Here is a 16,227-nt window from a genome sequence, read left to right on the forward strand (position 1 = left end):
TAGCGATCGGTCAGACAAAGGAGTTGGGTGTTTGAATGGCACAATCCGTGCGCTATTGTTACCCTCTCCTCCATTCCAGCACCGAGCCTGCCTTGCAAACTGGAAGCTCCTTTTAATAATGTTGGATTGCAACTTGGACGTTCCTTTTAATTACGTTAGTAAGGAAAAGTTTAGGCGCATTTTAACAATGCCTTTCATTGAGTGTAAAAGTCACTGAGGAAAATCTGCAGAATGCCAAAGACACCATAAACCTTAAAAAAAAACAGAAACACAGGTAATCTTCTTCGAATTATCCATCCCAAGTTCATACACCTCGATTAAAAGGGAACCAGCTACCAGCACTTAAAAATACTTCTAAAAACAAACAGTTTGAAACACTAATTAATTTAAAATGCTTTGAAATTCATTCTTTATTATTAAAAAAGAGACATCAAACAAATAAGCAAAGCATTTTAAAAAAATACATTTCACAATTTCCATTTTAGCAATAATTAAAAAACATAATAAAAATAGACTGTATTTAAAATATTTATACATACTAAAAGCAATAAAATCTCTTTTGCTTTATTCCTCCTTGAGTGCATACATGACATCGTCCTGGCTGAGGTTCAGTCGCACCCGCATGTGCAGGTATTTATTGCTGGCTTCCAACAGCAAGAGCCTGCAGGCACCAAGTCTTGAACAAATTGCCATGATTTCTGACACCGTAGGGCTCTGCAGGCCTTCCATCCTGCTCAAGGCCACGTGGTGGTGGTAGATCTGTTGAAAAAGAGAAAAAGGACACAGGTTATGTTTACTGCCTGCTGCAACTGAGTGTGCCAAGGTGACACAGAGAGAAGCTGCCTTCCCCCCACACCCATGGGACAGGAGATAAAATAGCTCCAGCCTGTTGAGATGCTGTAATTTTACACAAAACTGTTTAGAACTGTATCTTTCTCTAAGTATTAACATTTAGCTTCCACACTACTCATGACTACTCCAGTCTTCACAACTCTGCTGGCACCCAGTATTTTATGGGTCTACTAAAAAAAAACAAAGCCACCAGTGACAAATCTGCCTCTATGAAGAAAAACAGTGATGCACAAGTAGGAATCAACTTTCAGTCTCCTCCTTGGACTGCTGCCTGATAATTTCAGCTTCTCTTTGATGCTTACTGTTATAAAGCATGAGATTGCATGTCTTAACATGCAGGCTATAAATAATAAAACCACCTTGTGATCCAGATCACTGGTGTCAGTAACAAAAAAGCCCCATACCTGTTGAACTGTCGCCTCCTCAACTCCTGCCCTGCGAAACTCTGCCAAAACTGCTTTCAAGAAGAGTTGTTCATGCAACGAAGCATTCCTGAGTCAAAAACCAAAACAGACAAAAATCCATTTGTGAAGTTCAGAACCTATGAAACATCAGGAGGAAGTCTGATGGAAGGGAAATTGCTTGGGAGCTACATATTTAAACACAAGGTGGGCAGTCACAAGTGGCCATTGCATCACAGCCTGCAACTCTGCCATCACAATTTTTGTTTTTGAAAAACTAGTGCTGTGAAAGAGATGCAAAAGCAAAGGAAATATTTTTACCTGATTGCATTGACATATGGTGATGAGAACATTTCATCTATGGCTTCAGTCACGTGCACCATCCTGACAGTCTCTGGGGTTTTCTTCTGCGCAGCGAACTCGCAGATCTCTGTGGCCCTTCTGCAGATATCCAGGCACCGCCGGGCATCCCCAGACAGCGCTGCCACCTGCAAGTGCACATGACAGATTTGTGACAACATTTCCCAACAGCTGGGGAAAGAGTTGAGCAAGAATCAACAGACAGACAAACCCCAAACACTCTGAGCATCTCGTGGGAGAGCAACACATCTCTGAACTATCTTACTACAATCCCAGATCCTGAACAACAAAGCTTACTGACCAAAACCAACAGAAGCGACTCTCCACATCTCCCACACCCCAACCCTGACCTGGTCATCTTAAATTCAAGGCTGAACTTTTTTCTGTAACACAAGTTAGAGGTTAAAAAAAAAAAAGATTAAAGGTGAGCAGTTCATTTCAACATCAAAAGTTTTCAGAAGTATCAGTTTAATTATCACTTTACCATAATCCACATTCATGCAAAAAACAAAAAAAAAAAAGAGGTGGTGGCTATGACACCAAAAAACTCAGTTTTTCTATACTCATTAAAATACTGATTTTAAGAGTACACTAATAATTTCAGAAGGTCTCAAAGAAATGTCCAAGATAGTTTACATTTACAAGAGCCTGGAAATTTTTAGGTGTCTAAAATTTCTGAAACTAAATACTTGTTAAAACCCCAATTGTGCTTTACAGTTTTAATAAAGCTATGAACTTCACCACATATAGTACTGGCCTAGTTTTCCCAGTAGATGCTGATAATATACAAAAACCCCAGAACCCAGGTGGGGCCAAGAATGAGAAACCCTGTAGTAAATCTAATTGCAAGGTATATTTCTGTATTTTCAGAAGAGAACTCATACTAGAAAAACACTGCAATTATTGCCCCTGCAAAACCATCCCTCTGCAACCAAAAAACTATTATTATTACAGAGAGGTGGTTCCTTCACAACAAAACACATGATTGTATTTACTTCTGACATATTCATGAGCACTCTTTTTAAATCCTACAATGATGTAGGATGTTTTGACATAATTTTAATACATTACTTCAATGTGGAGCTGCTAATATAACACATTAGCAGTGCACATATCTCAATCTGAGAAGCTACTGATCCCCAATGCATTACTTACCTTTTCTACAATTGAGTATTAAGACTTGCAAACAGAACAGGTATTATCTATTATGACAGGGCACTAAACATCTTGAGAAATAAAATTAATAAGGCTATTTCCACTGCCACTGGCATGCTATCTTTTTCAGGATTCTTCAATGACTCACATTATGCTAAACAGTGGAGACAGTTGACATCTTATCATCACGACTCTTGTCATGCCTTCAGCTCTTGGAATATGCTGCTGCCTTCTCAGAGTAGGTGGAAAAAGCAAGGACACCGCTCTAGCAATGTCTTTTGAGAAAATACCCTGAATAATATATGATCTAATTGTGCCCCACTTGCCTCCAATACAGAACCCAACCACAGAATCAGGTCTAACAGCTATTACAGAACTCTCCCTGCTGTCCCCACACTTTTCACCAGGTGCAACATGAAGGACATTTATCTGCTCTGCTCACCTTTCTGGAAACCAGCTGAACTGCATCCTCTTCAAATGCCTTCACACCCTTCAGTCTGGATGAAATGATTTGCTGTAACTGTTTGTAGTTGTAGGGCTGAAAGGACATTCTGGTGAGGCCCTACAACAAATGACACAACAAAGTGAGAAGGGTTTGAACTCTCCACTGCTCAAGCATGACCTGTGTGTTTACTTTTACTTTTTCTGGTAGGACCAATCAGTCTTTCACATCCTTTCCCTCCTAGTAACATGCTTTAATCAATCACATTTGTGAAAAAAATGTACAAATCCACAAAACTGTGACTCAATGAGGACCACTGGCTGAATCTCCCCACTGAAAGGCCCGAGGAGCAAGTGAAGCTGCTACCAGAATTCAGATTTATCTTATAAAAAAGTTTTAAACAAATCAGAGATCCCCAATACAAAAATATTTTGATTACATCTGTCTACACATTATTTTTGAATATAATAACAGCAGCAACTGTGGAAAAATACCTCCTTTAGCAAATCTGTGTGTTTGTTGACTTCAAGTTAGCCATCAGCCAAGAATTAAAACTCTTCTGGCTCAAGAAAATAAGAACTGCCCTCAGATGAGGACAATCTATGGTGCAGATGGTGCACTGCCTTTCATCCCACAGGAGACCTGAGTTTTTAATTTCTTATGCAAAACTCTTCTCTTGTGACTATGTGGACTCAGCTGATCTGCAGTGGGCTTAGTGGGTGGGGGAAAGCAATTCACACCCTGTGGAGCTGTTTTTGAGTCATGGAAGGATAGAGGCACAGAGCACTGTTTTTGCAAATAACTTTTCAGAGCTGTGGTGAGATGACCTAGGAAAATGTATTCAAAACAAGTGGAGAGAGCATCCAGTTTTCTTTGCTGGATACCTTTATATAATCTACCAACTGATGATGGCAAACAGAGAAGTAAATAGGTGCCTGGAATGAAAGGGAAAAGAGGAAGGGAAACCAGAAGAGAATTCTTCTGAACTCTAGAGTAAGCAGCTTAACCATGAAGCACAGCACTTGATTATCCAAATCTTAATATATTTAAATAAGGCATCCATATTCTTATTTCATTCTTACAAGAACATAGTGTATGTACACAGCATAATACCTGATTAGCAAACAGGCTCCTGAACTTACTTTGCTAAGATTTATATGTTCATTATCAGTCCTCTGGAGAGGGAATTATAAAGAACATTGTTCAGCTTCTGATATAACCAATCCTGCTTTTCTCCTGGATTACTTTTGATTGCATCCAGTATTTAATCTTTTCTCTTTTTATGGCATAGCAACAGAATTGCTAGGACATACCAGCCTGCTTGCTACTCTGTTCATCATGATTCTCTCTGGCAGGTCCATGGTGTTGGCAATGGCCAGGATGATTAGCTTGGAGTGCTTTTGGGTTGGCCAGTCAAATAAGTTGTACATCACATTCTGCTTCCGGGTCCACAGCAGATCAAGCTGCAGAGATAAAAAGAGAAGAATCAGACTGGAAAAAGGAATGGCCTCTTGTTTACAATACCTGATGGGGGTTTGAGAACCAGCTCTGCCACAGAAGATTTCTCACATGATTCTGAACAAGCTGGCTATGTTGCCTTTCCTTTATCCATCTACTAATAGGACTGCATTTGCTGAATTAGGGCTCTAATCTCTTCTGGAAAAGCACAGTCCCACTGGATGATTGAGCAGTAAATGTGAAATAGCTGCATTTTTAAAACACTACTGTGATACTAATACTACATCTAACAAGATTCAAAGACCATCCAAGTGAGAACCTGAATTAGCTTACAGCAAAAATAAGAGTGCATATGATTATTACTGAACATAGCACATTCAAGGCTTTTCAAAATTGGGTGTGTCTTATTTCTCTGTGAGTTTTCCCACTGGAAAAACAGCAGCTTCCAGACAAAATTCAGTTGAATCCTCTGGTATTTATAATTGACAAACATCTTATTCCATGTCTTGGAATAACAAAACATAAAACCAATATGAAATCCAAGGCAGAGAACAACATGGCAAGAGGATATTCAGCCTTTTTAGGAAACTGAATTTAAATAGGTAAGAGGAACTATTTGCATCTCCTTTCTCCTAAGTCTATTCCTGCTATATCACATGTGATACACTCAAAGCATGCATAATTTTCCATCCACCAAAAACTTCTTACAATCTTGGAGGAAAGAAAACAAAGGATTCTTTGTCTCACCTCATCCACTATCAGCACTGTGGTGTTCCTCTTTGGCCCAGGTGTACTGAACATCTTTGCCAACAGTACTGCAGCATGGGCTGCTGTCACCTTCTGACCTGTCAAGAACTGCACAAGGATTGAACAAATATTGCAGGTTAATCACACCAAACTCCTGGCAATACAAGGTTTGACTCCTTTCAATTTTGCCTTTCCTTAACAATCTACACCAAGCACCTGGATTATTTTTTTCCATATGGGAGTAAAAAAAAAGAGAAAGTAGCTCATAGGACACTCTTGGTCTACAAAGAACTGCCCATAAAGGAGAAGAGAAACAAAACAATGCATAGCTAAAAAGAGAGATCCACAGAATTCTCTGCAATCTGTCTTAGAATCATTAAGAAATCCTGAACCCACCCAGTCTAGAGGGCTCTAAACCCAGCATATCTCTAGGGTATCTCTGAATGCACACACCTACTGAAAACCTAAGTCAACTGACAACAATAGGCTGACTTGAGTAATCTTGGACTGCTATTGAAATTCTAATGAATCATCAGCATGATTTATAATTAAATTTATTCAACTGTGAGCTAAAAAAATACCTCCAATACCTTTTGCAACTATGTGGCAGAACAGATAAGCTGACTGTACATTACCTCTTCCCTTGCAAGTCCAAAGATATCCAGAAATCAAAGCATGACATTTCAAAATTACACTGCAGATGCTGAATCAATTGTTCATCATAGTGCAAAGTCCAGCAATAAAGCCAAATGGAGACTGCATTTCAAAACTGTATTTCTTTTCTAAAATTTCTTATAAACCTAAGATTTGACAATCACTAAACAAGCCAAAGCACAAGATTAATGTATATTCTCTACTTGTTTCATGTTTCCAATTCAGTCAGGACAATCCAAAGCAGTCACAGAAAGGAGCTGAATCCCAAAGAACTCCGATTCTACAGCTCTGGAGCTGAGTATCCAATATACCAGAGTTCAGTTGCTGTGGTGGAACACAGGTATTTAACCTCATCTCTTTCATCTGTCTTAAGCTTCCAGTCCCTGTTTCATCTCTAAACTTTGCTACAGCAGTGATGTAATTGCAGAAGGGAAGCTCCAGAATTTGCTTCAGTCATGCAAAGAAACATCAGCAAACTGGATTTCAACCTGCAGCAATCAGGAGAGCAGCAGCAGCCTAGCTCTTAGTTAGGGTTCTTTGACAGTAGCTGAGGCAGAAGGAATTGGAGAAGTACGTGGTTCATGTGACTTTGTGCTCCCCTAAAGGATATTTCACTTGGGCTACCTTTGAGTTCACAACCAATGAGGGGCAACAGATTGTACTTCCAAAGGCCTATTCTTTATTCATTTTTAGATTTTATGCTGAATGGGATAGGAACAAAGGATGTTAAAATACATTCACAGTACCATGAAATAGGGTAATTGTTAGGAAGCCTCTCGCTATGCTAAAGAAACACAGTGGCCTGGCCTCAGCAAATCCCTCAGCAAGACATTGTCTAAACTGGTTTGAGGAAAGGATGCAAATATGCAAATTTAACTCCCAACTATGAGGCTAGGGACATTAGAACACTAATGTATGCCACTCCCTGCTCAGAAAGATGATAAATGGAGCAGAAGTTTATATGAAAATGGAACAGATGCTTCAGGAAACCATTTAATTTCCAGGTCACTGGTTTAAAGTTAGCCCAAACTGAGAAAGCTTTTGAGCAGTTACTGTCTAATGCCTACTGGGTGATCTTAATCCAGCCCTCAGAAGATTAATTCCCACCCATACAACACAAGCACAGTCAGTAGTCCCAGATGGGTACTGCAGACTGGTTTGTCATGGATATCAGAAATACACTTTTGTTGACAGAGATGGCCCCTCTTTAGCTGAATTACTATTATGACTGATCAATTAACCATTAAGACCCCCTCAGTAATTATTGTACTGATACACTGACTTCCATAATTGTCACCTTAGCAGTTGTTTAAGCAGATGTGCAGAAAAAGTTACACCATAGGAAAATATAAAAAGCTCGTTTAGATTTGTTTTAGATGTGTAGATGCAATAAACCAGGCTATTTCTCAGTCACTACCCTTATGCAGCAGAAAGCAAAACAGTTCCAAGAAGTTGGCTAAGGCCTTAAGTTAATTATTTTCTATCCTGCTCAAAGATAAAAGCACAGTCTCTTAGAGGGACTGGGAAGTACTGATAAGTGCCTTGAACACTGTAAGATATCAAGGATCTGATGGTAAAGTGTAAGATCTCTTCTTTCAAACCCAGGAGCCACTGAAAACACTTTACTTACCTCTAATATCTGCACATAAGCTTGGTGAGGGTCTGTCAGCTTCATGCCATTGATCTCCACAAACTGGAATGGTGGCAGTTCATCATTTTCTGCAGCTTGCTGAAGACACCGAATTACTTCATGAACAGTTGCAGTTTTACCTGTTCCAGGCACTCCAGAAATGTACATGCACCTACAAAAGGAGAGCACCTCTTCAGCTGCCTGAGCAAAATGGTGACTCTTGGGATTAATGAGCTGGAATTCCTGACCTCTGACACAGTCTTAAATACTCCTCTGACAACTCCCTACATCTTATTTTATTTGCAACCAGGGACACATAACACCTTGGAGGATTTTTATTATTACTGAAACAATTAACAACCTAAAACATTTTATAAATGTAATTTACCTCTTAAAAAAAAATAAATAATAGTTTTCCAGACTTCTAAAACTGACCAGTTAAAATTTGGTCTTTAATTTGAATCTGTAGAATAAAGAAGCCTACATGTTTCTACATATTTCCCATATTTCTACACAGACCACCACTCAAGGAAGAAAAATACCAGAAAAATTGAATGAGGAACTTTAAATGATGATAACTTTTTAAATATAAGTAATAAGTAAAAAGTATAAATATGAAGTAAAAATATATCATCTGTTGCGCCGTAAGGAAATGTGATCTTGGTCACAGTCTTGCCAAACTCACCCTCCTGTACCATCAATAAGTTTGCTTTCCACAAAGTTATAGATATCCTGGAATTCTTCCTCACGACAAGGCAGAGATTCTGGGACAGCAGAAACATGCAGCCTTTGAATTAAAAAAGAAAAGAAAAAGAAAATTAAAATTGTCGTTCTCTCTGAAGAACTGATGCAAACAAACAGGCAAATGCTCACCTTCCTCCCCTATGGAGTTTTCCAAATCTCTCGTACATACTTTTAAGTCTGAGCATTAATGTCAAATATCCCAAAAGAAATAGCCTAGTCTCTATGTGCTCTAAATTTATGCAGCAATAAAGATCTCTGTTTTAATTCACAAACTATTTGTAAGTCAGTGCAGAGGCAGGATAAAACAGGAGAAACTGCTTATAGGAAACAGAACTAAAACCCTGTTTAAAAGATAGTCAGTCCCAAATGCCTTTTTTTTTTCCACTGTGAAGATCTACAGTGATACCTATAAAGCTTTTTCACACACCAAGAAGAGACAAATACTGTTCTTCTACAGTCTAAAACTAATCAGAGAGGATCTTTATGTTTCTAATGTTGCACAGAATAAAGATACCTAATTCTGAAGAACTTAGCATGCACTGGTTAAAATAATTTGAAATTGCTGAAGTAGTATTGTAAATACTACCATTATTTGCAAATCTGGTACTGTATTGTAAATTATTAAATACTTTTTTTGGATCACAACACAATGTATTTTTATCTATTTTATTCTAAATGGTAAAGATGACATTCCCTATGTCAGCACAGCCTACTGATATTCACACCTGATGCAAAACAAAGATGATTTTCCTGAGCACAGGTTACCTTAATCTGGCTTCTTCCAGTACACTGGCTGGTTCCTGGGCTGCCTGGATGCGCCTGGGAATTTCTGGAGTTGCATTCCGGGGTGTTCTGGGTGTTCCTTGTGAAGGCTGCAAAGAGAAATTACAACCTCAAGCAGATTTTCTACAAACAGCACTTTCTGTTAGGAACAAATCATTGATATGAGTTTCCCAAACATTACTTATGCCAGAGTACAAGATGAACTGAGAACCAGAATTTACACAGGGAATTCCCAAATAGGCCTTATGGTGTTTTCTTCCTAAGAGAAAAAAGAAGCTAGAAAGAGGGTGATGACAATTACACCTTTTAACTGTCTGAAGAATTTTTGAGCTGTTAGTCCTGTTCTGAAGTGCTGCCTAACAGAATGATCTGGCTCTTAAGAAACAGCATCCAAGCCAGTATTTTCCCCATTTAAGCCACAGCTTTCTGATCGTCACAATATTCCCAAGACACAAATTTATACATTTGTTTATACATTTTATTATATTTGTTTATATTTATTATTATTTGTTTATACATTTGCATAACCTACTCATATCAAAGATTAAATTAATCCAGATAATGCTTGATTAAAAGCTAAGGGGTTCAGATACTTTACTTTGGTACACAGGCATCAAGCATTCAAATAACTGGCTCAGAAATAATAAAAATTAGCTCTTTTATGTGCAGCCTTACAGTTTTCTTTGGTGTCTTTGCAGGAGTGTGAACTGTTGACTTCCTTGAAGATTTTGGGGTGCTGAATATTCTGCTGGATTTAGTTTTCTTTTCTGGTGTACAGGGCAAATCATCATCCTCCTCTTCTTCACTGCTTGCAGAATAGGAACTGTCAGAGCCAGACAGAAAATCTTCCTGGTCCAATATACTGTAAGAAACAGAAATTATTTAAGCTTTAAAAAAATACATACAAGTCTACACATCACAGAGCAACATTTGTACACTTTCAGCTTTTTCTGTGGTCCTTGTAATTATCAAGCCAAAACATTTTGCACTTCAGATTCAGATGCTTATTTTCCATGGCTTTTTAAAAGACTGGTTTAAAGGAAATCAAGTTTTCTAAAGAACACCACGGGTCAGCTTTCTGTTTTTGAACATAAACCAGATTTTACTCAAGTTGCAATTCAGCTGTGCTTCTAGAACCATTTGAATTTCAGTATTAAACCTCACAAGCTCTCAAGGCTTCAAGCTATCAGCAGCACTCTGAACAGGAGATCATGGCTGACAGGTTTACCTGATCTGCTCTGCAATGAGAGCACTGGTTTTCTGTACACATGTTCTGCGAGAACGAGGGGTCAGCACAGGGCTCTGGCTGCTCGGTTTCTGATCTCCAGCTAAACTGGAAAGAAAGAACAGAAAGCTGGTTGTATTTCCTCTCTTTGCATCACACTTGTAAAGACACAGAGAAGGCCTTTCAAACTTCAGCCTCAATTGTTACAGTGGTAACACAACAGTTGTCCATCCAGCATGAATTCTTATTTGTTATTTACAGACTGGCTATGGCTTGGATGCTGGCAGCACAATTTCCCTGTTTTTACACTGTGTCTTCAATACACCTTAGTAAAAAGAAAGTATTTGCTGTATTTTGCACTGCCAAACTGAAGGGACAGGAGCTCAGAACAGCTATGATTTTATTTTATTTAGATGTGGGTTTTTTTGCCCATTTTTTTTTCTTTAGAGAAAGGTAAGAAAAAATTATTTCCTTTGGGCATCGCTCTGATTTGCCCTTTGGAATGTATTTTTCTCTTTGTATTTTAATATTCCTTGGTTGTCTTCCTAGGTGATTCTTCATCCCTGCTACTGAAACATTTTACTGCTACTACACAACTTTCCTACTGGTTCAAAGTAAAAAATGAGATGAATTACAGATGCTTTTATTATTTGTTGACAGTTCTTAGAAGTTTCTTTGATCTATAAATACGACTGAAATGTCACTAACTTATCAATGAAAGGTAAACATTTTCATGCTATATATAAATTAGTGACAAAATAAAGGTGGAAATTCCATTGTTGCATCTGCATCTTTACTCTTGTAAAGGAGGAAAAGGACTGGTTTCTGGCTTCTTGCAACATTTTGCAGAAGAAAGCCTGTTCCATTCATCTCCTCCCCCATTTTTTGCTGTTTCTAAAGTCTGTGTGAAGATATACTTGAATAGTTGTGCTTTCTTGGGCTTTAATTTCTTTCCTATAGAAAAATTAGCATGGAAGTATACATACAATTCTCATGAAGACTCTCCTGAGGCAAATCAAACTTCTTTCTACAGTCCAGCATCCCTCAACACTTGTCACAAGTCAGGCACATCTGAGTCTTTAGTGCAGGAAAACAGATTTTCATCCATGTTGATGGGTACAATCATCACAACAACAAGATCAACATGGCTTCAGTTTCCTTTCCTATCATCTGACCATTCCCATTTCCAACATCTCTCTGTTCTTGGAGCAATGAACAGCTTTTCCATCTGAAAAGTCAAGCCCTCTTTGGATCTCCCTGATCATTCATTCACCTCCAAGTAACATTTTCTAACGCTTCATCACAGTTCACTTGTCACTGCTGAGGCCCTCCTCCTTCTTTCCTTGTTCTCAACATGGCACATGCAGACTTCACCTACTTTCCTCTCCAGACATCTTTCATAAAAGTGTTTTAAGAGAGCTTCACACAAATAGAAATCCCATACAAAAATAATGACAAAAATGCTGTCACTTACGATAGAATGTCATCTTTCTCATGAAGATTCTTGTCTTTCTCACTGAAATCTTTGACCTTAGTGTAGGGGGACAATCGTAACGTGTCACTGAACCTCTGACACTCCCCTGCAGTCTCAGATGCTGACTTGGACTTATTGCTGCAGGGGATCTTTGGTGGTGAGCCTAAAATTCCACTTGTGAATTTCACTTTTCTTTTAGTGGCTGATGTTTCTAATGGTGCTATGGCATCACAGTCATCATCCAAAAGACCCAAAACTTCACATCCCAGCAGCCTGCCTTTGGATCTTGTGGGACCTAGAAATTAAAAGCAAAATGAACTTTTGTCAGGCTTCAATATGGCTGATTTGGTTAATTTTCAGAAGACATGGTACAGCTGGCTCAGTGCCTGCTGTTTAAATGAAAGGAGATGGACATATCACTCCAGGAACTGGATCACTAGAAGTCACTTCCTCTAAAAAATTACTGTACAGAAGGAAAACAAACAGATTTTTCCGTTCTCTAACCCACCTCCATCACTTACAACTTCAGTTCAGGTTCCATGTTGAAAATACTGCATGTTACACAGGATCAAATGTGCTCATTCAACCAGCTCAATGTAAACATTTTAGTGCACAATCAGTCAGAAGATTAAAGAAAGTGGGACATTCTGAGGTCAAGTGAGGCTGATTGGCAGCATTTCAGTCAACAAGCACTTTCATTTAGATTAATCAGATACAAATAAAGCATTGACAGCAGCAGTTGGATATAAGCAGTGGAGTGCTTGAAACAACAGACAAGACAAACAAGTGATGTGCCTACAAAGCTTGGGCTGATCCCAAAGTCTGAACAAAGTAGCTAAAAATATTGATGTTAAATGTTACAATTGTTAGACTTAGCCAAAAGGGAGAAGCACAAAACATATACAGAACTACTGAATGGACAGAATATTGCCATATACATACTGTTTAACTCCAGCTTCTTCCTTGCTGTTGGGGTTTTGATGTCATTATTAGCCACCCTTTGAGAATGCCTCTCCTTAGCAAGGGAGGACTTAGAAGTAGAATGTCTGGATTCCATTTCCATATCAATGTTTTTTGGTTTTGTGGCACTCTGAACAACATTCTTTGTCTCTTTTTTCAAAGGTGTAAGGACGTCTGAAGGAATAAATGCTTTTGAAGAGTTTGTGATGACACCTCTTTGCTTGTTAGCTTCTTTCAGCTTAGAGAATGTGTCTGGGGACAAAATCTTAAAGGACTTCCCATCCCAAGACTGTTTGACATAGAAAGTTTGTTCCTTGTTTAATGTAATGATAGGCAGCTCCTCACCCAGATGTAGTGGTAATACCTGCAAAACCAGGAAATATCAAAACACACATTCACCAACATTTACTGTTAATTTAGAGTTTAGCTATTTTGTATTCATAGATCTTATTATTCTAACTCATGCAACCCTTAGTTATTAATTTAAACTACAGGGCTCTTTCTTCCCTCTCTGTGTAGAAAGATTGCAGTACATACCATGGTGCTTTTAATAATGGTCTCTGCAGCTATATCAGTATCATAGCCAAGAACTTGATCGTAAAACACCTCCTGGGCAGAAATCTCCCTTTTGAGCAGCTTCCGTTTGTTCTGAGGTATCTCCTCCAAGCGACAGAACCACTGCACAACCGCACGTTTGTCCTGAGCACCTGCGGCAAGGAGAGGACGTCAGGGAACATCAGAATTTTATTGTGTCACAAGCAGTGCCAGATTTTGGCTGAAATGCCAGCAAGGGTAGAAATCCTCCCAGGATACAGGTGAGAAAGCATCTGGTAAGAGACTGCAAGTCCCATTTTCTAAGCTAAATGAAAATGTCTGAGTTGAGAATCTTAAGGGCTAAGGTAACATCTGCACACGGTCTCAATCACAAAAATACCTGGAGACCAGCTCCAGACCAGCAGTTCCCTGTCACAAAGAGGTTCCTTATTTGCATAGATGTGATCTCTTCAAACCCTGCTAACTAAAAGCAGTGACATAAAAAGAGAACTGAGAAATTTCAGGATGCTATTTGTTGTGCCAATGTACTTTGAGAAGCCAGAAACAATTTTTTGGTTGACAAACCAGGGAATATTGCTGATGAAACATCTTGTTTTTAAGGGAAGTTTCATGGGCTTCATTCCAGCATGAAAAGAATATCCAGTTGTGCTACAAAAAAAGTGCATTAGTAAATAAGTAAGATGGAATTACATGTATTTATGTTTTAAAAAGGTAAAGATAATAGAAAACGCACAAAGCATTATTATTACAGCACAAAAAACAACAAAAGCTGTTCAAAGCAATCAGATAGAGCCAATGAGTAGTTCCCAATTCAGACTCAGACAATTTTTGTATCACCCACCTCCCATGATTCATCTTTTCATATCTACCTCTGATTAAACAAGTAGCTCTACAAGGAACAGAAGTAACAAGTCCCATATATTCAGACTACTACTTTATTATATTATTTATTATTATACTTAAATTGCTTGATCTTGTCTAACAAGATGCAAATTTCAGGGCTGCAGTGCTCTTGCTCCATTTGGATTCTCCAATCTCTAAATAAAGCATGAGCTCACTGCCTTCCTCAAGGACCACTGCTTTTCAATTAGACAACTGCATAAAGACTGCAAAAATTACAGTGTACTTAAATTTCCATCTATCTATCAAATTTAGCTGAAATTAGCCATCAGTCCCAAATATTTGGGGGAGCATGTGAATACAGATGCAATGATTACCAGAACTTGATTTTCTTAATAAATTAGGCCAGTGACATAGTATTAATGCTAACTACACCCCCCATGAAAAAGGTAACTTTAAAACATTTTAAGATTCCTCACACAGAATATAAGTTCTTAGTTCTCTTACCATCTTCATATAAATCCATGAGCTGTGCCACATAAGGCTGATCTGCATTCAACCCTTCTACTAAAATAAAGTCACCAAGCTGTATACAGGTTTTTGTTTTGCTGCTTTCTGATGTAATAAGGATCCCCCTAAAAAGTGACAGACACAAGATTAAGAGAATTTAATATTCTTCATAATTCACATATCATTAAGCCCAATGTCTTGTCAAATTTACAGTTAGCTATGCCCCTTCTTGCAATGTTTACAACTTAGATCCCTGATTAGAAGCTCTCTTGTGTAGTTCAATTAGTTAAAACTTATTCACAGATTTGGTTGCTTATACATTGCACAGTTTATAATTCAAGAGCTTGGTGACAATGCGTTTGTTACATACATACAGTGTCACAGCAAATGCTCAAAACCTTACTCATATTGTCAATGACTGCCATGTTAACCTAAACGATGTAAGAAAAGTAAAGGAACATACATTGAATTTCCCTTAGCAAAGCAAAAATAAATGTTATTTACTTGTACTGGGAAGTCCTCAGCTTTCTGTCTATACTCAAGGGTTTTCCATACCAGGAGTAGGTAAGTTTGCTTTGCTGCCGGGTGTTCATGATTCCCAAGGAAAAGCTAAAACACATAAATAAACACTTTTTGATTATTATTTAAAACAAAACAAAACAAAAATAAAACAAGAAAAAAACAAAAGGAAGATGGGAAGATACACAGAACTGCTATCAATTCTTTCGGCGTGGATGAAGAACGGTGGTTGGCGGACATAGAGAAGCCCATCTTCCCCAGAGCCACAGACACCCCTCCCCAAGGGATGAGGCAAAAAAGGAAGATATTTAGTAGTGACTCGTTGTTCAGTTCCTTTCCCATTCCCCCGCGGCCCTCAGCGCCATGGCGGGGCCGGCAGCCCGACCTGGGGAGACCGTCAGCGACGTTTCACTTTCGCTCAACACTTTGTTTCATTTTGGTTTCTGATTCCTTTTTTTTTTTTTTAAAGTAAGAGTTTTCGTCTGAAAAGTCGGGAAAAAGCCACACACAGCCCCCAGTGCCGTTCACCGCCCCAGCCCAGCCGGCACATGGCGGCTGAGGGGCCACTGCGCCGGGCGGGACACGCTGAGGGACACCGAGGGGTTTCGGCAGCACCACAGAGCCACTAACCCCCCTCAGACCCTCACACCAACCCCCCTCACCGGCCCGATCCCCGCGCAGAGCGAGCGAGGCTGGAACCGACCACAGCGGTCTATCCGGTCCCACCTCCCCGCTCCAGCAGGGTCGTCCCAGAGGACATTGCACAGGATCGCGTTCTGGGATGTCTCCAGCGAGGGAGAGTGCCCAGCCTCCCTGGGCAGCCGGTCCCAATGCGCGGTGCCCCGCACCAGGAGCCCTGCGCCCCGCCACGGCCGCAGCTCACCGTGTCCCCTCAGCGCGTCCCGCCGGCTCCGCGAT

At 39.3% G+C, this 16,227-nt stretch overlaps 1 protein-coding gene across 1 annotated transcript; it reads right to left on the bottom strand.

Moving 5' to 3' along the window:
• Positions 1–392: 392 nt before the first annotated feature.
• Positions 393–16,221, bottom strand: ORC1 (origin recognition complex subunit 1). Its single transcript, XM_015636952.1, has 17 exons — positions 16,193–16,221; positions 15,295–15,399; positions 14,788–14,915; positions 13,423–13,592; positions 12,868–13,249; positions 11,926–12,220; positions 10,455–10,559; positions 9,902–10,088; positions 9,209–9,315; positions 8,385–8,486; positions 7,700–7,871; positions 5,416–5,523; positions 4,524–4,673; positions 3,211–3,330; positions 1,575–1,741; positions 1,257–1,344; positions 393–759 (listed from the first exon to the last, which is right to left on the bottom strand). Exons 2-17 carry the CDS (start codon positions 15,381–15,383, stop codon positions 565–567), a joined length of 2,565 nt encoding a protein of 854 aa, XP_015492438.1. The 5' UTR covers positions 15,384–15,399; positions 16,193–16,221; the 3' UTR covers positions 393–564.
• Positions 16,222–16,227: the final 6 nt, after the last annotated feature.

Source organism: Parus major, chromosome 8, assembly GCF_001522545.3.
Source record: "Parus major isolate Abel chromosome 8, Parus_major1.1, whole genome shotgun sequence".
In the NCBI taxonomy this organism is placed as follows: Eukaryota; Metazoa; Chordata; class Aves; order Passeriformes; family Paridae; genus Parus; species Parus major.

Excerpts from the sequence above, each read along its gene's own strand:
- ORC1 (XM_015636952.1), bottom strand. The coding sequence starts at position 15,383 with ATGAACACCCGGCAGCAAAGCAAACTTACCTACTCCTGGTATGGAAAA. Across the intron at positions 4,674-5,415 it reads CAGTGCTGATAGTGGATGAG|CTTGATCTGCTGTGGACCCG; the intron begins GTGAGACAAAGA and ends TTATCTCTGCAG. Across the intron at positions 1,742-3,210 it reads TTCAGCTGGTTTCCAGAAAG|GTGGCAGCGCTGTCTGGGGA; the intron begins GTGAGCAGAGCA and ends GTGCACTTGCAG.